Raw genomic sequence first — 21,207 nt, 5'->3', positions numbered from 1 at the left:
GACCATTGGCTGGTACCAGCAAGACACGTGGAGAGAGCTTGGAGTTTTGTAGCAATGAAATTTTAATTAATGTGGGTGGGCTGAGAACACAAACGACTGTTTATCAGAGACAATTTATTTTCCAGTGCTAAGTCAACATATAATAGCAAACTTACAACAATTATTTAACTTTTTTTTTTTTTTAAGAGCTATGAAGCAGGGACAGAGGCAGAGCGAGCTCGTTCAGGCAGGGTTGGGATCCGAGCTAGCACAAATAGCTCCCTGGTGGACTCTTCCCGGGCTCCTGGCGTGCCCTGTCCCCGCTCCCCGCTCCGAGGGGGAAGACCCGGAGCTAAAGGCCCCTCCGCCATGAGCCACCTCTACAGCAGCCACCTCTCGCCCATGGGCAGCTCCTCCATGGTGTATCTCCCCGCGGCGCTGGGCTTCGCCCCCAGCAGCGTGCTCTCCCGGCAGGACCCCCCGCAGAAGCCCCCGTACAGCTACATCGCCCTCATCGCCATGGCCATCAAGGAGGCTCCGGAGCAGAAGGTGACCCTCAGCGGCATCTACCAGTTCATCATGGACCGCTTCCCCTTCTACCACGACAACAAGCAGGGCTGGCAGAACAGCATCCGCCACAACCTCTCGCTCAACGACTGCTTCGTCAAGGTGCCCCGCGAGAAGGGGCGGCCCGGCAAGGGCAGCTACTGGACCCTGGACCCGCGGTGCCTGGACATGTTCGAGAACGGCAACTACCGGCGGAGGAAGAGGAAGCCCAAAGCCGCGGCGGCCCCCGACGAGGGCCGGCGGCCGGGGCCGGGCGGCCGCCCCGAGGAGCCCCGGCGGCCCCGCGGCAGCGCGGGAGGGCAGAGCCCGGCGCCGGACGCGGGCGCCGAGGCCCGGGGCGGCGGCGGGCGCTGGCGGGGGGCGGCGGGCGGCGGCGGGGAGCCGGCGGCGGGCGGGGGCGGGCGGCGCGGCGGGGGGGAGCCGGGCCCCGCCGAGAGCCGGCCCCCGCGGCGGGAGGCCGCTCCGCCGCCGCCGCCCGCCGCCTCCGCCGCCCCCGGGGGGGCCCCCGCCGGGCCGCCCCCCGCCGCCGCCCCGCCGCACAAGGGCGCCCCGCGCTGCCGCAGCTTCAGCATCGAGAGCATCCTGGCGCAGGGGCTGCGGCAGCCGCCCCCCGGGGCCGCCGCCAAGGCGGCTCTCGAGAGCCCCGTCGGCTGCTTCGGCGGCTCCCTCGTCGCCGGCGGCAGCTTCGGGCCGGCTTTCAACGCCTCGCTCATGCTCGACTCCCAGGTGCACGGGAGGCTCTATCACATCGGCATCCCCTTCCTCTCCTGCCTCCCCCTCCACTTCTCCGAGACGGTATTTAATTTCCAGTAGTTCCCCCGGAATTGTGCCCCCCCCGCCCCCTCCAGTCCAGCCGCTGCTCCCGGCCCGGGGGCAGGATGGGAGGGAGAGACCGGACTCAGACCTCACCGAGCGGGTAAAGACCAAAACATGGTGGTAAAGGTGACTCAGGATTTCAGGGCATTTTCAAGGCACGTCTTGCTGCGGAGCTCCCTTTAGCGACTGCCTGCCCGGCAGACCGGCTTGCGCAGGTAACGCGGTTTCCCTCCCACGGCGGCGGTGGAGCGGCGGAGAGCGGCGGCGCGGTTCCCACGCTCGCCTCCGGCTCTCCCGCAGGTTCGGGCTCTGCATCCCTCAGGTTCCCGGACCTGCTTTCCGCCGAGCCCCTCGCCTCGCCGGTTTTCCTCCCTTTTCTTTAGCAAACCAAACCCGCCCCTTTTATCCCCGGGGGAGGGGGCTGTGTTTTGTCTGGCCATTAATACCCACCGGTGCCTGCACCCAGCGCTTCCCGAGGTGCTGCCCCCCGGTCCTCGGAGCGGGCGAAAGGCAGGTCGCCGGAATAAACGGAGCTAAAGCAAGGACGGGCGAAAGGAGCCCGTCTCCCGGGCAGCCGTGCTTGCTTTGACTCGGCACCGTATGCAGTTCACGGCGTTAATGCGAGCTGGTTTCCTGCCTGGCACTTGTAGAGTATCGCGACAGCGTTTCTGTCTCACTGGTGCAGCTGAGCAGAGAGAGGGCGACGGACAGACACCCACGTCCTGAGCAGGGAGAAGCTGCCCATTTCCATGTCTCGCTGGGATCAGCTGCTTCTCACCAAAAAAGACTGAACCGGGGTCGTGGAAGCTGATCCTGGCGTTTTGGAGGAGCTGTATTAACAATCCAGGCAACTACCAGGAAAAAAAAAAAGAAATGAACTGCTTCTCAATTTTTTTATTTTTTCTTAAAGAATGAAGAATCCAGACACATTATGAGCAAACAGGAATATTTCTTATTTTTGCCATAAATAGAGGCTTTTTGTATATTCGTGGATAAACGCCCTTTGGGAAAAAGATCTATATTCTCAATTTTCATTATGAAACCACACCTATATCCAATAAAAGTATTTTGTCCAGTACCGTGGCTGACTCATTCTGAGCTCGTCTCTGCCTCCGAACCCGGAGAGCCGGGCAGCGGAGCAGGGCCTTCCCGGGCTCGCAGGCTGGCTGGCATCCCTGCCGGAGCTCCAACGCTCATCCCGAGCCTGGGTGCAGCAGGGAGCTCTGGGGGACTTGAAGGACAAATATCAGGTAATGGCAAGATGCTGCCAGGTGCTGCCAGGAGAAGGCAAAAGGTGAGAGGCTAAAAATAGGGGCCTAGGAAATGATCCATTCCTAGTAACCTGGATAACATTTCCTGAGGCGATTCTGTTTCTCCTCCTTCCATCCCACCCCATCCCACCAGAAAAGCCTGCCCTTAGGTAAACACCTTGACTATTGAAAATCTGTGCTTCTCAAGAGAGCTGTGCTCCAGCTTTCCCAGAGAAAGGTCAGCGCCTCCTCCCCGAAAGTGCTGCCAGTCTGTCTTGCTGTTTGGCCTAGGCGTTGGGCTGCAGAGCGTTGCAGCACTCGGCCAAGGACTGTGATGGGGGCAAGTGCAGAAAATCCCTGAAGGGTGGGAAGCGGTGCTGAGTTTCCACAGCTGGAACCCTAGACAAACACAGCTACAGCCTTTCATAAAATCCTTGCCATATTTTCTGTTTCTGGAAATTCCTGTTTAAATACCTCTTGGGTCCATTTTTAAAATCTATGACACGGAATTAAAAAAAAAAAAGAACTTGCACAAGTGAAGACGTCACTGCCCAGTCAAAGCCACAGGTGCCCCCACCGTAATTTACAGGGCTGTGCAGATGCTAAGAGGGTTAACGCTCCTAGTTTCGAAATCCCTTGTTTTTACAGTGCCACTCATGTAATCAGACAGGTATTACAGCAAGTTAAATAAATAGCCATGTTGCCAGGAGGTTTTGAGTAAAGGCTTGGGGCAGGTGTCACAAGTCCTTTAGGAGTCCTGGTGCTACCATCACTCATGGAAAGCAGCTGGGGTAGGGAGGGGAAAGACCCTGCTTAGTTCTTGCCCAGCGGTGACCGAGACCCCAGGCCACCCCTCCACCCCCAGCTGCCTGTGTGCAACAGGACTTCAGCCCGTGGGTGAGGTGAGGGTTAATCCTGCCTCCGAGGAAGTGCATGAGGCCAGGTCCCCATCTAGTTCGAGAGCCCATTTCCACGGGTGGCCAGTGTTGCTGGCTTCAGACGGAGAAGCTGCTTCCCTGGCCTCTGTTCAGCCTGGCCCACTGAAGGGTTTTGCCCCTGGAAGTGGTCACTTATGCTCTCGATCACAAGGGGTTTATGCCCAGAAGAACCTTTTCGCTTGTCTAAAAAAACCTCCCCCGAGGTAGCTGTGGATACGCCCAGAAGCCATGGGGCAGTTCCCCCGTTGTCACCGCCGGGTGCAGCCGTGCCACCCTCCCGGGACCTTGTGCACATCTGGCACGCCGCTAGCCAGCAGCTGCTGCCGCTGAGGACGAGCGTGTCCTCCCGCGTGCAGGCAGCGCAGGGACGGCAAAGGAATCCGCGGAGTCCCTGAGATCCATGCTGTCACTATCTTGCCTGTGCCATCAGCTTCTGCTGTTCCCGTTCTCCTAACTCAGCACCCAGCTGTGTCCCCCCAGGTTCAGGACCCCTCAGCTCCCATGATAGCTCCCAAAATGCCTCTTGGAGCTGCAGACGGGGCTTCGTTCCTTTTCTGCCCGCACAGGTGTATCTAGAGCCCAGGAGGAACAGGGAGCAGCCACTGCCACCGCTTCCTCCATCCCGTATCCTCCACCTCAAGGGGAAGGAAGAAATGGTCCTTCCTGCAGAAGAGCAGCTTTTAGTGGCAGATCTTTGCCTTTTGCAGGTGTCCTGGCTTTCCAAGGTCAAGCTAAGCCCACCCCCCTCATCCTGGTGGAAAATCCCCCCTCCTTTCAAACCACCAAAGCCTCCGGGATCCTCAGCGGTACAAAGTTTCACAAAATAATTTTGCATTGTTTACAGGGTCACTTCTTTTTACTGGTTCAAACCCGCCTGCCTTTCAAATATGTGCCAGGTCCCCTCATTTTTGCACCACGATGGAAAAGAAAATAATAAAAAGAAATGGCTGAGTAACTTTCTCATTTTCTTAAGGTCCGGGTCAAGAATGAGCAAATCATCTGAAGGAAGGAGAGTGAAACTGGGATTTCAGCTCGACTGGTACATGATGTATGTTTTTGTCGCAGACATGTTTGTTGAGACTTCACTCTCTTTCTGATGCGATGAGAGTTTATTTTCTGCGGGGCTTTGTTTATGGTGACATTTTATTTTATTTCTGTTTTGCCGTAGTGGAATGGGACCCAGCACAGCTGCAGTCTTTAAAAACCACGCTGGGCCTGATTTCAGTTTCACTTGCAAGAGTAGAATTAATAGGCTTAGCACAAAGGTGACACCAGCTTGCCTGAACTCGGAGTCAAGTAGATAGTTACGAGTGGCAGTTTGGAGTGAATTGGGATCAGGCAATCAGTGTAACTTGCAGGGAGCAAATACCGAGGAAAAAGGGTCTCGTTGCCAACATGCAGAATGACTAACCACACACTGCTTTAGCACGTCATCTGTTTATACACAGAACAGCAGAAGTAATGGTACAATAAAAATGATAGCATACCAGTGCAGAGAAAGAAGTGTACGTATCAATACGCCGGTACCTGTCATTTGTATCTAACTGCACATCCTTATTTCTCTACGTAGCCACCGCTGCGAATTTCAGCGTGGTGCAATGCAAAACGGGCAATGTGTCAGACCAACATAAATGACTTGATAAGCTGCAAAAATTCGGTGTCAGTCGTTTCACACCTGTTCCACAACCAAAAAAGCAATAGCTGAACACAGAACTGCCACCCACTATTTAACTCATCCCTGGAATCCTCCCCCTGGCTTTCCCAACCTCTCCGGCTCGGCTATAAACATGAGTCTGAAATACTGTGAAGAAAAATAGAAAATAGCCGGTGATGCAGTATAAACAGCTCACTCCTTGTGTGGGCGATGCATGTGCCTTTCCATTCCACTGGAGAGGAATGACCGACCCCAGCTGAGCAAGGTGGCACGTCTCTGAGTTATGTAGCCAATTTTAACTTGCGGGAGCGCAGAAGTGTGTGTTTGCTTGAAGCTGGCCCCATAGCATATAAAAAAAAAATCAAGTATTTATGTGTGTGCAGACGCTGCTCTCAGGGGCTGTCACTCAACGTGCGTGGCTGTCTCTGCGTCTGCTTTAAAGGTGACATAACTCCAAGGGACTTCGTAACTGTTTCTATTTTTTTTTTAATTTTTCTTTTTTCACAGTTACTTCTCCTTTCATCCTTTACCAAGAAAGGCACATAGTAGAGCGAGCATCTCTTTTCACACCAAGATCTCTGCTGGCTTTCTGCTAACCGCTCTTAAGCCTGCTGTGAAGAGCAGCCAAATCCAGAAACGTGAGGGGGAGAAGGATGTGCTGCATTGCTTGATTCATACCCCTGCGCGCGCAGAAAACAGGTCCTCCGGGAGACAACATTTTGGATATTAAACAGATCACGTATTTGATTTTAAGTGAAAGAGCAAGAAGACGAGATCACAGAATTAGAGAAGTTACAGATGGAAAAGGTCTATGAGGTTATGCAATTCATCAGTCTGGACATTGCATAATTGCTCCCTACAGTATATTTTTAGTGCTTTATCCAGACAAATCATTAAGTGCTTTAAAATGGGCCAGATTCCTCAAGCTCAATGCGTGCTAAATCACAGCTGATTTCTCAGAGGCTCGTAGCTTGCAATGTCTAATAAAAGACCAGAAGAGAATTTTGTGTGGTCAAGGGGAACAGAACTGGCTCTTCTGAAAATAAATACTGGTCTGATTCTGTATTCCTTCTAGGAGCCTTTCCTAAATTGGCTGAATTAGATCTCTTAAATCTCATTTTCAGATTCTACTGAATAATACATTATTACTAATTCAGATGTTCACTTAGACCAAAGTAAAACATTGTTAATGTTCATGTGAACGCAATTTGTTTTAACCCGGCTTCAAAGCCAGTGCAGTAAAGCGTAAAGAATGTTTATTTAAAATATAGTTGCTAAATTTAGCATGAGCTTGGTTAGCCTAAATCTTAGCGACATTTTTAGAGAGCACATTGCGAATCAGGAATGCATGGAGAAATAAATAAACTTTCCCACATTTTTGGAAATCAAGTAAGAATTTGCAAGTTATTTCTTGCACGGGCAATTTCTAGTGATTGGAAAGCATTATGAATAATGCAAATTTCCCACCAGATAGACATTTTAAAACACAATACTAGTAATTTTCATTGTAATTTCATTTTAAATGATACTCCCTCCAGGACAAAACGACACTAATAGCAGTCAACTATTGTCATAAAAATTATGCAGCGTATTAGCATAGTTCAATATTTACACATGCTCCTTGCAAAGCCCTGAAGAGTACAACGGAGCGGCAGCTGGCTGCAGGCCACACTCAAACTGCGCGAAGGAAATCTTGCATTTGAATTAGGCCCTGTGCTATTCCTGGTAATCGTGGGACTGGACCTGACGCCCACCCCTTGCGCGCCGGTCGCCGCAGCGCTCCGGCTGGGTCGAGGGCCGGCGTTCCCGCAGCACCTCCAGGAGCCGGCTGCCCCCCGCGCCGCTCCGCGGCAGGCGAAGCTCACCTGGGGGATGTGGGCGTGAGATCAGAAACGGGATCATTTGTCCTAGCGCTTGTTTACAGCCTTGGACCGGCTAAGCGCCAGACCTGGAGCTGTGCAATGACCTAATTTACGTGACGGTGATCTAACTCAGCTGTACGGTGATTAAAGTAGGAAGCGAGCCTGCCTAATTGAAAATTACGACACTCTATCCACTTGGACAGAAGACTACGATTTTTAGAGCTTTTCCTTTCCTTTCTTCTTTCTCTTGGCGTCACCTTCCCGAGTTTACCCCGGGAAAAGAGGCATGTCTGGGCCATCTTGATGCTATGTGACATCACCCTGGAGAAACAAGCAAACCCATAAAGGGCAGAAGAGCGAACTTGTGATGCTAGCAGTTAAATTCTGCTTTGTTGTGAATGAAAGAATTTGGTTTACTGCAGTCAGGTTACAGCGTCGTCTTCTGTGAGTCTCCGTCCTGCCCCAGCAAAGCCATCTTGTGCCACCAAGACACCGGCTGCGCGGGACGCCAGCCTGCCCGTGCGTGGGACACCAGCCCATCGCAGAGCCACACACCTCCCTGGTCATCGCAAAGCCAAGGCTGACCCGAGGGAGGACCACGGGCAGGACACCCTCTCCAGAAGCACCAGCTCCTTCTGCTGCACAGAGATGTCCCAGGGCAAGGAGGAGGATGCGGCCAGCAGCCCTGGGCTGGCGTCCGGCTTCAGCCTGCGCCGAAGAGGAGGCTCGGACCACCAGCTTAGCCTGAATGCCTGATTTTTTAGGCGGCTTGCAGCTGACAGGGCGAAACACACCCTGGAAAACTATTTGCACTCTGCGCTCCTTACGCTGACGCGTTGGTATCGGAGAGGGTTGAGCCTGGAAGCGTGCGCTTGGTTTTCCTCACCTCCCTCCTTCCTTTCTGTCATTTAGGGGTGGCAGCGGGCAGGGCTGGTGGGGGTGTAATACCTGCTCCGAGCCTCGTGCCGGCGGCGGGGCGGCCGGAGTGACACGTGGCACCACCAGCTCACGGCCAGCCCCGGGCGAGCCCCGCGCGCCCACTTCCCTCCCCGTGCCTCGCGCTCCCCCCAGCCCGTCAGACGGACGCTCGGCAACACGCCGGCCCAGGGCACTCACTCCTGGCTCTGCAGTGAGACGGACCCCTTAGCTCTTCACTACGTATCTCAAACTGCTTACTAAGTTGCTGTTTTCATTAGAAAGGCAATATGTAATAATAGTTGTTAAAATAATTGTATTTCTGTTTTTACATCTGTAAAGATTAAGTTAAACAGTATGAAGCCCATTAAACTATTTCATGTCATGCTGCCATAAATTTCCTCCATTCCCATTGCTACTATTATTCCAGAGTAAACTCAGAGATCAAGCTGCTGCCACAGAGAGTTATTTATAGGAGCTCATTCATCAATAAAAACTTCAAAAGAAATCTGTTACTCTTCTATTGGGAAGCCAAAGAAAACTAACTTAAAGACAACCCTGTTAAGAAACAAAGCTAAGGAGACCACAAGACATTTAGTTAAGGAAAATCCTGATTTCTAACAAATACCGTGCAAGGAACAAAAAAAAAAAAAAAAAAAAGAAAAGAAAGGAAGAGAGAAAAAGATTGTTGGCAACGTGAATCCTTTTACGTTACGTCATTCCCATTGGATGGTTAAAATAAACTGTTAAACAGTTGTATTTGTACTGGCTCAGCCCCCTCATTAGACTCCATGTAATGGATCTGTGATCATTCAGCGCGTAAGGAGCTCTTCGTCTCTCTCAAACGCCGGGGTTGTCTTTCCACTTGTCTCAGCCGCTCACGCACCCGTCATTCACCGCAGCAGCACTTTAATGAGCGAGGGGCTGAGCAGGCAGCCGATAACATCTACCTCCCTAAAAGTAGATATATAGAGCAGCAAAAGGCTGTATTTCATCATCCTTGTTCTCTCCTATTTGATATGAAAGTGTCGCCTTCCTTTTGTCCATCCGATGCTTCACTGCAAATTGAAGCTCAAGTAGCCATCAGTTTTGCATTGACATAATTGCAGTCGTTTAAAAAGTGGGAGAGCCGAGCTGGTCATGTTGACTCAATTATGCCAAGGAGGAAGGTTTTTATACATCACTACAGCTTATATTTGGAATTGGTATAAACAATGTGGACACAGTGATTATTAATAAACATGGAATCTCTCTGCATATGAACCAAATTTTCAATTTCACTGTGCCTACTGCTGAACATAATTGCTTTGTCATGAAAATAGCAAAGAGGAATCCTCAGTCGTTGTGTCTGGTTTCAGATTGGGCTCTGCGTAACAACAACAACAATCGTGACCCACTTCTTACTGAGTATTTTGCATTGATTTCTCTTAAAGACCTTTGCAGAGGAGGTCAGGAGAATGCCCCACTGTAAACATGGGGAAATCTCCTGATTATTTGTTTTGGATGGCCATGGAGGAAATTGCATATGCTTTCATGGAAAAAAATCCTCTATTATTATCATCTTCTAGCCTAAAAGAGAGAGCGAAAAAAAGCCTGGTGACTCTGATCCTACTCTAAATTATCCTGAAGTAAATTCCAGGCAAACCAAATTAAGCCAGATGACTCTGGATTTAATGAAAGTAAATAGTAGCAGACCGTTAAAGCTTAAAACTGGGCACCTAGCTGCTCTGTGCTCCTTTGCAGTGTGATGGGTGTCTTGAAACCTTTGACTGACCTGCTATATTTTCTTAGCTTATTTCAGAGATATTTTACTAATGTCTTGAGCATCAATAGGAAACGGCAGGTCATCTGTTAGCAAAGCAAAGCTGAACAAAACTCTATCTTTAATTTATATAAAATTAAGAAAATAAATTTTTAGAGTACAAAATGCATTCATGTAGAAAAGCCCACAAAAATACCTTTGCCTGAAAAGGCTTGTGGCTGAACAGAGCGAGCCCAAGACCGGAGTGAGAGATGAGTCAGTCCTTTGAAGTCTTATGGACTGTTTCTTTTCTTATCCATGTATGATCTCTAGTGATGGGGAAAAAAATCCCAACCGAAATCCCTTGACAGAGGAGAAAACAAGTATTTTAATTCGAGATCTTTCTCAGAGAACTCCTGAGAGAGCAAATATTTGCAGGGTCTATGCAAGCCGCAGAATCCCAACTTCGGTGGAGAGTAACCAACTGCGTAATTAAATGCATTGACGAGAAAGGACCTGGAGCTGGTTTTGGAGGTGCTCCCCTGCCACTCCAGATGTGGAGCCAGGGTCCTGGCTCTGGACACTCCCACCAGTCTTATTTCCACAGGGCCAAGAGTCTGGAGGGGCCGCAGCTGGGGTTTGGAGAGGGACTCTCTTTTTCCCCATGTCGAGGCTCAGGTGGGCTTGGCTGAGTGCTTAATTTGCAGTACTCAGATGTTGTCTGGACAAACATCTAACAGGGCATCGGTGGGTTGTTCACTCAGACTTGCTCGTCAGCAGGATCTGGTGATGCTGCTTTGAATCTTTCCCTAAGCAGAGCCGAGCAGGCTGAAATGCGACGTCTGATTCCTTCAGACCCTGCTTTGCTTCCAGAGCGTCCTTCATAACGTGACTACCTCCCGTCCCAGAGTGGCCCCTGAGCTCCTGTCTTTCTCACACAGATAGAAACGGATGCGCTTGTGCATGCACATGAGCTACCCCGCCCTGCCCCAGTTCAGAAAGGAAAAGCATGATTTTTTTTTTCATGCCACCCAGCTTGCTTTAAGGAACCAGTTCTCCACCAGGATTTTTCACTTGCTTGTCCAGCCAGCCGTGGTGATGAATAGCAGTGACCCTGTGGCCTTTCAGAGTCACAGGAATTCATAACTGCAGCAACATCATGTTACAGCTCTGCCTCCCCTTAATCTAATGTCACTCCTTAAGATTTCCATGCTAGGACATTAACATCAGGTCTCCAAACAAGATATGCTGCTTTTATAATCATGCTTGCATATTCTTGCTGCTTATTTAAAAGTGCTAATCTTTCCTTCCAGGGATAATAGAAATCAGTAAGGATAAAATAGCTCTCAAATATCTAAGAAGTGAAGTTTCTCCCTGGGAACGTTAAGCTACAGAGGAAACATGAAGAAGCAGTTTGGAGGCACTTGAAAATACTGAAAGGGCCCTGAAGCTAATAGGCAGCTCCTTCAAGATCTAGAATCATTACGAAAATGCACAGATAGATTGAAGTTTGTGAAAGAAAATATATCCCAGACTAACTTCACTGGATCAGTGCTAGGGTTTTGCCCTCTTCCTCCAAAACTCTATCACAATAAGGATGTCCAAGGGAAAATCCATCTCCACTTATCTCCCAAGGTCAGGAAGGATCTGTGAGCGGCTGAACTGGGGGTTCCTGTGTGTGCGTTTGTGCATGTTGTGTGCGTGTGTGGTTGTGTGTGCAGTGCTTAGAGCATCATTTGTGAACTCAAAAGCCCTGGCTCAATTTACCCCGGGGAGGGTAAGCACAGCAGCTGAGGCTTGGCCCAAAGGACTGCCCTGGAAAGCCGGGCTGGGCTGCACAGCGGGCAAAGCCGACCTTTCCCAGGCTCAGCTTCTCCCTAGACTGCACTGCACTGATAAAAGTGCTCTGGCACAACAGGGAGGTCACAGCTGCACCCAGCGTCACGTGCAAATCTTTGCGGCTCCTGTGTACACGACGCAGAGATGTGGACGTGGCAGTTTATATATTTGAGGGACATATCTTCAGATGATCCCCGCTGCGCTTAAGACAGGTGCTTGCTCCGTCATCAAGGGTGAAGTTGCCCATGGACTGTCAAGGGCAGCTAGACCCCAGGCTCATCCTCAGCTAATAAAAGAATCGCTTGGGTCACCTAAGCTATGCATCCCTCCTGGGTGGCCTGCGAACCGCCTGGCTCCTCTCCGTTAACTCTCCCTGACTTAGGTCCCACAGCAGGAATTTGGCGGACGCAGAGGGTGACCTTCTGCAACGTGGGAACGTCACGTGTGAAATCTCCGAGCCGGCACGTCTTCCCGTGCCGCTGCGCAGCTCCTCGCACAATGGTCTCTGTGTCCCGGGCTGCACACGATGCCACGACGACAGCTCCGTGACTCAGCTCCCGCAGCGCGGAGGTGCCCGCCCGGCCGGGAGGACCACACGCCGCTCGGCAAGCCGAGGGGAAGCGGAGGTTTATCTGGGAAGTGGGTTGCAGGGTGGTTTGGTGTGGGCGCTCCACGGAGACGTCCCTGTGCGCACCGGCGGAGGCGGAGGGCTGCGGAGCAGAGCGTTCCCACGCTGGACGTTGCAGCGATTGCTGCGTCGCTCGTCTTGCATGATTATGCTGTGCCTGTCCTGGCATTCGCTCTTGAAAAGTCATTTCCAGCTAGTTCACTAGAAATAGCCTGTGCAGACCTAGCTATGACATATCCCAGACTGGCAAACTAATGCCTTGTACTAGCTGCAATCTGCAAGCTCTGAATTTCACAGCTGCGGTGAGACAGTATTTAAAATCTCAGAGACAGAAATGGCCCTCTGTAAAGCAGAAATTATAAGTTTTGGCCCCGTCTCTAACCTTTGGAGAGTTGCCCAGCTTCTGACAGTCTGTGATGATGTCTCTGCGGAGGAAATCCTACGCTGAAGAAAAGCATGTTGCTTACTTCCAAAGTTATATTCTTTCTTTCATTCGGCCACCATAAAGGACACTCTATCATCTTGACAGATCCTAAATATTCCCTTCTAATTTTAAGGGAGGTAGATATCGGGACAAAAACTGAGGATTATTCAGAAATCTTATTTATGGTCAAAGCTATGAGAGATTTGAATGGAAATAACACTTAAACTCGAGAAAAAAAAAATTCACACTACAGGTCACTGCAATCCCAACTTTTCCCCTTATGAACTCACGCCAAAGAGGTTTTGTTCCCCTTTGTGATTTAGACTTTGCTAAACTTCTCTGAAAATAGTTCATATATCATAGAGAAGAATTTCCATGGGGAACATAAATACATCCGTGGAAAGAAGGGAAATTTTTTCCTTGTCTCTGGGAATGGATGAGAAAGAAAGACAGTTGACGCCAAATATTAATGACCAGTGGAGGAATCCATCCAAAGAACTGATCTGTTGAGAATACTAAAATGTGCCGTGCATCACCGGCCTCTTGCTTACACCCAGTGGGTGACAGCCAAGACCGATGGCAGAGGGAAGTGAAGGACTGATCTTGTGTACTAGCTGCAAAAAACTGCCTTGGACTTGTGATCTCTTTACAGGCAGGAGGGACTGGAGCATCCCAAGCACCCAAGGGGACCGTGAAACATTCCCATCTTCCTTTGCTGGATGGGAAAGCAGTAGGTGCTGGGTGGCTCTGCATGGTGCCAGGTTCAGCAGCCCTGCCGGGGTGCAGGCATTGGCTCCCCACCGCCGTCAGTGCAATGCTCCTTGCCGCAGGCTTTGGCTACATCCCCTTTGCAGTGCAGTCACGGAGGACTTGCGTTGCCATATCCCACCTCAGGAAGCCAGGACCTGCTCCTGAGCACCTCCTTTCAAGGTTCCCGCTCAGTCCCACGTGCCGGTGGGCTTTTGCCTCTGTCCTCACGAGGGAGAAGCAGCAGCCAGCGAGCGCAAGGGGGTCGGTCGCTTTGGCGGGGCTGCCTGGGGCTGAGATTTACACGGGCTGGAGCTGCTCTCCCCACCCAGCTCTGCAGCACGGCAGAAAGAGCTGGAGCTCAGCTCACCCGAGACTAACGTATCTCGAGAGCTGGAAACACTATCCCGCTCAGAGGATGTACATGAGGCCAAAGCAGTGATACTGCTGGTCTTCAGCTCTCGGGTGGGTTTAAGGGAACTGTTAACTGGAACAGATTTACCTGGGCAAGGATGGTTTCTCCTGGCATGAATCAAAAGTTCAGTAGTCCGCAGTGAGGGCTGTCAAGCTCTGTCTCCTCAGAGAGAGGATCAGCAGTAGGAGATGATACGTGGAGTTTCCTTTCCCTAATCTACACCTTAGAAAGAGGCCTTCTCGGGGAAGAAAAAAATGCCTGAAGCTTCTCATAGCAAGACAACTGTAGATGTTAACACTTCAATATCTCACATAGCATGAGATCATGTTGATGATGGGCTGGGGCTAAATGTCAGCCACAAGGACATCATTTTTGCATGCCATAACGTGGTACAAGAATTACAAAGCAAAACACACAATCGCTTCTTCAAGCGATTGGATTTGACATAGCTGGATGAACAGTTTAATTGGGTTATTAACACATCTCCACACTGACATCAACAGCATCAAACACTGTGTAAATAAAGCAGGGCAAACGGCTCTGCCAACGTGTTGGAGGCGGGATGGAGACGCCTCTCCCAAGTCCCCCTGCGGCAACCCCTGTGGCGGTCTGGTCCCTTTGCTCTGCAGCGAGGACGTCCCTTTGCTCTGCGGAGGAAGGCGGGGGGCAAAACTGCTGCTCTTTCCAGAGCTGGGACAAGGCTAAAAGCAGGCAGGCAAGGGAGGGTTCACACTAGCCTCATTTGGCCTTATTTCATCTGTAGAGCATCCTGGGAGCTGTGGGGGACCTAAAAAAATCCCCAAATAGTGGAGGGACCTGCCCCTACCATAGTCTTCTCTGGAAGGCATCTCCAAGAGCTTAGATTGGCATCATGATTGTCACCAATACTGTCTGCTTCTCCAGCAGGCGTTGGGGTTGCCTTCTCCGCTGGGATTTCTCCTCCTCCTCTGCTCATGGCAGAAGCAAAGGGCTGCCCATGCAGACAGGGTTTGGGCCACTTTCCCTCCATGTGCACAACGCTGTTCGGAGCTGGCAGCTCGTCCTGGCCCTGGTGCATCTGCTGGGAGCCGGCAGCGACAGCACAGTGCAAGGTGCCAGCACCACTGCGCATGCACGAAGGGACGTCGCTCTGCAAGCCTGCACCTCGTGTCCTTAGGCAGCAGAAGGATTAGCAAGGCACTTCAAAGGCTTGTGTAATTGCACTTTCGCTCAACCGGCGCTGCTTTGTTTTCTTAATTTTGAAAGAAACGTCAGGCTAGCCTTCCTCAAGGACAGACCAAAGGATCCCTCTCTTGGTGACGGTGGGTAAAACAGAATCCACGCATGGGTCGGACAACATCGAGGGCCTGACCAGGGCCGTTCAGTGCTGTTCTGGTCTGTTCCCCATGCAGGATGGAGGAACCTCTCTGGAGGCCACACCGACAGCCAGATGGGACCCTGCTGACCTCTCCCCCTCCCTATCTTAGCACAAGAGGACATTAAAGGTTATAAATGCTTTGCTTCCACTTAAGAAAGCAGCACACTAAAGAAGAAATCTGGGAGGGAGGCTATGAATTCCTCTGGCTGCTATCTCACAGGCACGCCAGCAGTGCCCTCATTAGTAGAGTTATCTCCTGGTGCAGGTATATTAGCAGCTTCTTTCATCTCTGGGGAGCTAGGAAAGCTCTAAAATACACTGATACAGTCCTAACCTATTTCTTTGGACACTCCTCATGCGCAATGCAAAGCGGATCATGGGACCGCTGATTTTACACTCAGATGTGCAAACATTCACGTTTTTGCAAGCTCTGATATGGAAAATGATTTAGCTGCATTTGGGCAAGATTTCAGTCTTTTTTTCAGAAGGGGCAGATTGTACTAAAAATGGTGGTGGGGGGGAAGCTTTTGCTTTCACATGGTTCTTCTGAAAGAGGAAAATCTATGGATGATCAAGTCAAGTTCTCTCCAAGCACAGTCAAACACCTCATCTTATCTTTTTCCTAAACAGATCAACCTATATTAAACCTTTGTTTCCCCCCCACCCCATTCAGCACCAGGAGAAGACTCTGACAGCTAGAAACCATGCTCTAACTTCATTCCATTCATGCTAGTGCATCTGCTAACTAGACATTGGCTCTGGGGAAGTTCTTTTTCCCTTTATTTAATAAGTCTTTTTTTCTCAGAAGTGGATTTTGCAAAGAGAATGGACTATTCACTTAGCAAAAATGAAACTGGAACATCACAGAAGACAGAGAGGAGTTAAATATGGGGAACTGGTTTATCTGGTTTGCAAAGTATGTTTTGATTATCTTCTCTCCTTGTTCCTGGTCAACCTTCTTCTCTGATGCCTCTTCTCATAGTGCTTCTAATCTTGCTTGGGACTTAGAAGCTCAGAAATCGTAAGAAAAACAAGGAAAAACAGAGGAATGTTTTGAATGTTGAATTCTTTTGGTGCGATGCTAGTTTTAGGTGCTGGATGAAGGCATGCGATTAAGCAAGCAGCCTCACTCATCCCTAGACATATTGCTGGAAATCAGCATTTTTCTGGTGAGTGTCAAGTGAACTGCAAGTGTGTCTGTCTTTAGGAATGCCACAAAACTGTCTCATCTGATAGAGATTTCCCTAACTAGAATAAAATTCATATGATCAAGTCACTAACATCAGCTTTCGCCATTTTTGCATGTTAAGATGTTGTTATTTTGGGTCCTTCGGTGCATTAAGGGCTGTCCATCTGTTTGGAGCATCCCTCCCAGCTGTGGATCCCAAACTAGGGATCAGGATCTCAGGTGGGCTTGGGGCACTTAAAAGTGGCCACACTTCTAACAGCAAAGTTCAGCCTCATAGATGGGACCTACTGCCAGAAGTGTGAAAGGATTTGAGAAGCTCAGTCACAGGAAAATCTGCATATATATTTTTTGGTTTTGTTTCTTCTCCTATATTCTCATGCAGTTCCCTTTCTCTCTTCCCATATATTTTTTCCCTGCTTTCTCAGCCCTACTCCTAGTAAATAAGATTATCACTCTCTGTATGCCCTTGCTCATCCTTCAGAGAGCTACAGCAGAAGTTGATATGCAGTTGGAATCAGAGGACTGTGATAATTTTTAACTTAAGGGGGGGGAATCATTTCATTCTCATTTTTTAGAAGACTCTTGCTTTTAAGAAGTCTAGGAGTTAGATAATGTTTTCCCAATTTCTCCTATTTACATGGGAACAGCAGCGGAACAAGTATCACTGAAAGTCAGCAAAAGTTTTCTTAATGCCTCAAATTCTGACCAAGAGTAAAAAAAAAATAAGAAAAAAGAAAAAGCCCTTTTCTCCTGTTGTTTTTCTGGCCAGCTCCAGATCACAGTCTTTGGGAAAGGCAAAGCAGACAGCACTGCGAAACCCAGCTCTGCGGCTGCTGCTGCACGCAGGTTTGGCTGCTTTCCTTTCCCACTTCCTGGGCTTCCCACCCGGCGTCTCGGAGCCGCTTTCCAAACCTGCGCAGCGGGGACAGGGCAGGCGAGCGCACTGCTCAGCGAACAGGCGCGCCGAGGGCATGGGGCTCAATGCTGCCTTTTCTCACGAAACAGCCAGTAAACAAACACCCTCTTTTTGATAGCTAAGCGCCTGCGAAGCGGAGAACCCGCCGGACGGGGAAAGGCCATGGCGTTGTCAGGTAGCCGTGATGTTCTGATCCCATTGATAAGGTGAGAGTCGGTCCAAAAGCAACACTTAAGAGCCCGCGGCCAGGTCCGTGATCTCGTCCACCCAACCAGGTGCTGGGCACGGGAGCGAAAAATGCATATGAAGAGGGAGGGCGAGAGCTCCAAGAGACAGCGTGAATAAACCCTCAGTGACACAGGAGTTGCTGATAGCAACAATAACCCACGAAAAACAAAGCTTGCCATTATGCAAGCGCTGATTCTGCTTTCACTTATGTCAATGGGAATCTGGCAGTGGATTCTGATGGCAGGAGGATTAGGCCCAGGATGGAAATATTTCTCATCTGAACTTTTCACCTTGCAAGAACCTGTTCACACCTTAAGAGAAAACTGTGCCACGCACAATCCCGTGACGCTCCCGAGACTGGGTACCACCGGCACAGGGAGAGCCCCGCGCTTACAGGAGCCCCTCTCTGAGCATCACAGACCGAGCAAAGCCCTTGAGCCGGCAGAGGAACTGATGAAGCCAATGAGGATACGAGGATATGCAATTAGGATTGGAATACTCCTTGGAATATGGACTATTACTTTTTTAGCAAAGTCTTAACAAAACGGAAGAAAAATCAACGTTTGCACATTTTACATTTTTTATCTTTTCCTAGTCATGGTCTCAGCCTGCTTTTTCTTTCAGCAGTGATATATTCCCAAGTTTATGGTTAGAGGAGGAAGAGGAGATGGAATGAGCCGACTAAGGGCACACGGGAGGAGGGTAGCAGAGTTCAGAAACCAAGGATGAAAACTTGATTCCATTAATCTCTGTGACAAAATCGTTGCTGCTTTTGTGCCTTAGAAACAACAGCAACTGCATTCCTTCACAGATGGGCACGTTGAGAAAAAACAGCAAATACAACAATTATTACAGAAGCAAAAGCTCCTGAGACCTTTAAATGTCATATTAATCCCGACTGTGTTTGTCACTCGTTAAGCTTTCTTGTAGCCTAAGATTGAGAGCATTCCTTTTCGGTTCAGGGAATACTGCAAATAACCACGTATACGTTAGTATACTTTCAGAGTAAAAGACAATTTTTAATGACATCTATTGTGTTTTTCAAGTGTTTATACAAATTTTAGAGATCCCCTCAAAACTTCTGATCTTGTGAGCTGTAAGAAATCTTCATTCATTCCTGCCGGAATTCATTCCTACCCAAAATGAGGGAAAAACACAGCTGACAGCAGTGGATTATTCTTTCATCAACCCAAGTGCTTATCACATTTATTAAAAAGGTTGTTATAGCATAGAAGGAAATCAGAAAAATGACATGTTTTAAGGCCTTTTGAAGACAAGACAGAAAACAGCAGGAGAAGCAGGGTGGAAAGTTTACACAGAAATTACTTCTGAGCAACTGACACCAGGAAAACGAGAAACACATTTCCTCAGTGGGGCAAGTATTTGCATCTGAACAGGATGCACTCTGAACACACCGATACTTATAAGTGACGGGGAAGAAAATGATGCATTTCCTAATAATAATAATAACAATAACAATAACAGCAAACAAGAAGTCTGACTGCGACTTAAGTGAGAGCAATGTAAAATCAAGCATGAAAGTAATAAATTGTTGTGAATTGCTCCCAGAACTGGAGACCCAGGAGGAAATGGCAGCTGAGTCCCGTCAGCCTGAGCCGGGCTCTCGCGCTCCTCCTGTCACAGGCTGCTACTTGATGTCTCTTATCATCCGCATCAGCCCCATCGAGACGAGCCATGTTCTTAATGAGCTGATATACGAGACAGTGATAGCTGCAGCTTAAAGCTAATATTGTACCTTCAGAGACGCTATTTTTCAAAACGAACAAACGCTCTCCCAAGCTGCTGGTGGCTCAAAGTAATGGACGATATGTCTGAAGGTGTTTTTTTTTAAGGTGCATGTGTAGAAATGGCATATTTGCAAATAAGCTCTAACTGGAGCTACCGGGAGAGCGCCGAGGCACCGCAGGACTGATTTCCGTGCCTCGCCGTGATACGAGTGTCGCTCCGCGCTTGGTGACATGCCCTGCTGAGGCTTCTTGCTTTAAAAAGCCATATGGGGACAGGGACCCTGGGAGACCTTGGGGAATGTCATATGTTCCCGAACTTACTGATCTGCTGTTCGAAATCACTAATGGACCTTCAAAGGACCAAGGCCCTCTAGTTTGCATCTGTGCAGAAGAGGATTTCCTTGTAAAAGAGTTGTAGCACCGACACAAGTAGGGACAGCCCAAACTCTTTTTTTCCTTCGCTGTTTTAATCCCATCAGCATTAATAGGACTTATATAATAAAACTAGATCTCGTTTGGCAATACCTTCTAGCAATTTGTGCTTATGGACAACATTATGAATAATAATAAATGTTACATTTACGTAATGCCTTTGATCACAACGGGTTATAAAGGGCCATATAAACGTTGCAAGTGACAGACCTCATTTGAAAAGAGTGCCTGTGCTCTGGGTAGGTTCTACCCAGTTTTTGTTATCAACAAAAAATGGAGCAAGCCAGTTTACAGTGTTCACAGAAACCTTTGCTTGGCTGGGGGACAGCAGTTGTCTTAACTCTGTCTTCCAGAAGTTTTCTAGGGTCTCAGGTGGCAGAAGAAAAAGAGGTATATGCATGGATAAAGCCAAGCCATAGGAGTTAGGAATAAAGGGTGGTGAGATCTCCACGTCTCCTGCCTTGGCAATGTTCTGCTTCTGGAAGGCTGCTTATACATAAGAGTCAAAATGTTTAAGTGTCTATTTTATGGGAACTCTGCCCAGAAGGTGTCCGTCTTCCTCCTTGAGCCCCTCAGCCCTAGCGTGGGTGTCTCCACCAGACCTCTTCACAAAGCAGCCTTCCCAGAGTGGATGTCACTGGGGAAAATGTGGATCTCAGCTACTTTGGTTCCTTGGTTTCTGAGGTCATGGCCACAGGAACTTCTCACATACTGTCCCTAAAATGTTCAAGATGTGTGGGTGAAGAATTCCAGGCTGATGAGTATTTCTTTTAAAACATTGTGAAACTTCACTCAGGTGGTGCTGCAAACACAGCTGGTGATTTTAAAGTCAGTGGAAGGTAGTCCTCCAAGTTCTTTAGGACTTTTCATATAACCTAGCTGTGAATATCCCAAGGAAGGACTTTCTGAAGGCCCTAAGTGAAAAAACAAGCACCTGAGTGCTGTAAAACCCAATTGGAGTTGTGTGCTAGCCTCTTTTCTACCACTGAAAGTCTCCCCACAGGAAACAGCACAAATGCTTACAAGCCAAAACCCTTTTGTAAGACAGTCGCAATGCAGTGCCTGCTCGAGAGGCACAGCATTATGGACACAGTTGATTTCCTTCTCGATCCATAAAATTATTATAATACTTGGTTTGAACAACGTTAGGAAAATGATGCAACGGATACAACAAAAGCCGTAGTTATCCTGATGGGAATTCGATATAATAGTATTCAAGCCGACATAATCAACAGAATCTCTGAACTGTTCAAGTTTCAGCCAGCACTGGCAATTAAGAAACCTTACCAAGAAATGTAACTTAACTCCTTATTAGCACTTGGATTTCTATCAGGAACAGTCCAAAAAAAAAAAAAAAAATTAAAATCCAAGAGCATTTTTCGAATTAGCAGCCTGGAGGGCAATATGGTATAAGTCCAGCCAGAGCAAATCAAATAGGAATAGTTAATTTAGTTTTAGGAAACCTAAGAATCCCTCAACTCCTCATCAGCAATAACTTGCTTGTTAAAGGAAGACAAATGAAAATGTTAATCAGCAAAGATTCACACTGGGGGATTGCTTGG

The 21,207-nt window shown here is 48.9% G+C and overlaps 1 protein-coding gene across 1 annotated transcript; it reads left to right on the top strand.

Annotated features, from left to right (window-relative positions):
• Positions 1 to 214: 214 nt before the first annotated feature.
• Positions 215 to 1,646, top strand: FOXL1 (forkhead box L1). The gene is made up of 2 exons (XM_064519763.1): positions 215 to 890; positions 1,026 to 1,646. The coding sequence occupies exons 1-2, from the start codon at positions 349 to 351 to the stop codon at positions 1,357 to 1,359; spliced, it is 876 nt and encodes a 291-aa protein (XP_064375833.1). The 5' UTR covers positions 215 to 348; the 3' UTR covers positions 1,360 to 1,646.
• The last annotated feature ends 19,561 nt before the right edge of the window (positions 1,647 to 21,207 follow it).

This window comes from Dromaius novaehollandiae, chromosome 13, assembly GCF_036370855.1.
Source record: "Dromaius novaehollandiae isolate bDroNov1 chromosome 13, bDroNov1.hap1, whole genome shotgun sequence".
NCBI classification, from domain to species: Eukaryota; Metazoa; Chordata; class Aves; order Casuariiformes; family Dromaiidae; genus Dromaius; species Dromaius novaehollandiae.
Note: the sequence above shows the minus strand (reverse complement) of the source record. Positions and strands in the feature narration are given on the sequence as shown.

Excerpts from the sequence above, each read along its gene's own strand:
- FOXL1 (XM_064519763.1), top strand. The coding sequence starts at position 349 with ATGAGCCACCTCTACAGCAGCCACCTCTCGCCCATGGGCAGCTCCTCC. Across the intron at positions 891-1,025 it reads GCCGAGGCCCGGGGCGGCGG|CGCCTCCGCCGCCCCCGGGG; the intron begins CGGGCGCTGGCG and ends GCCGCCGCCCGC.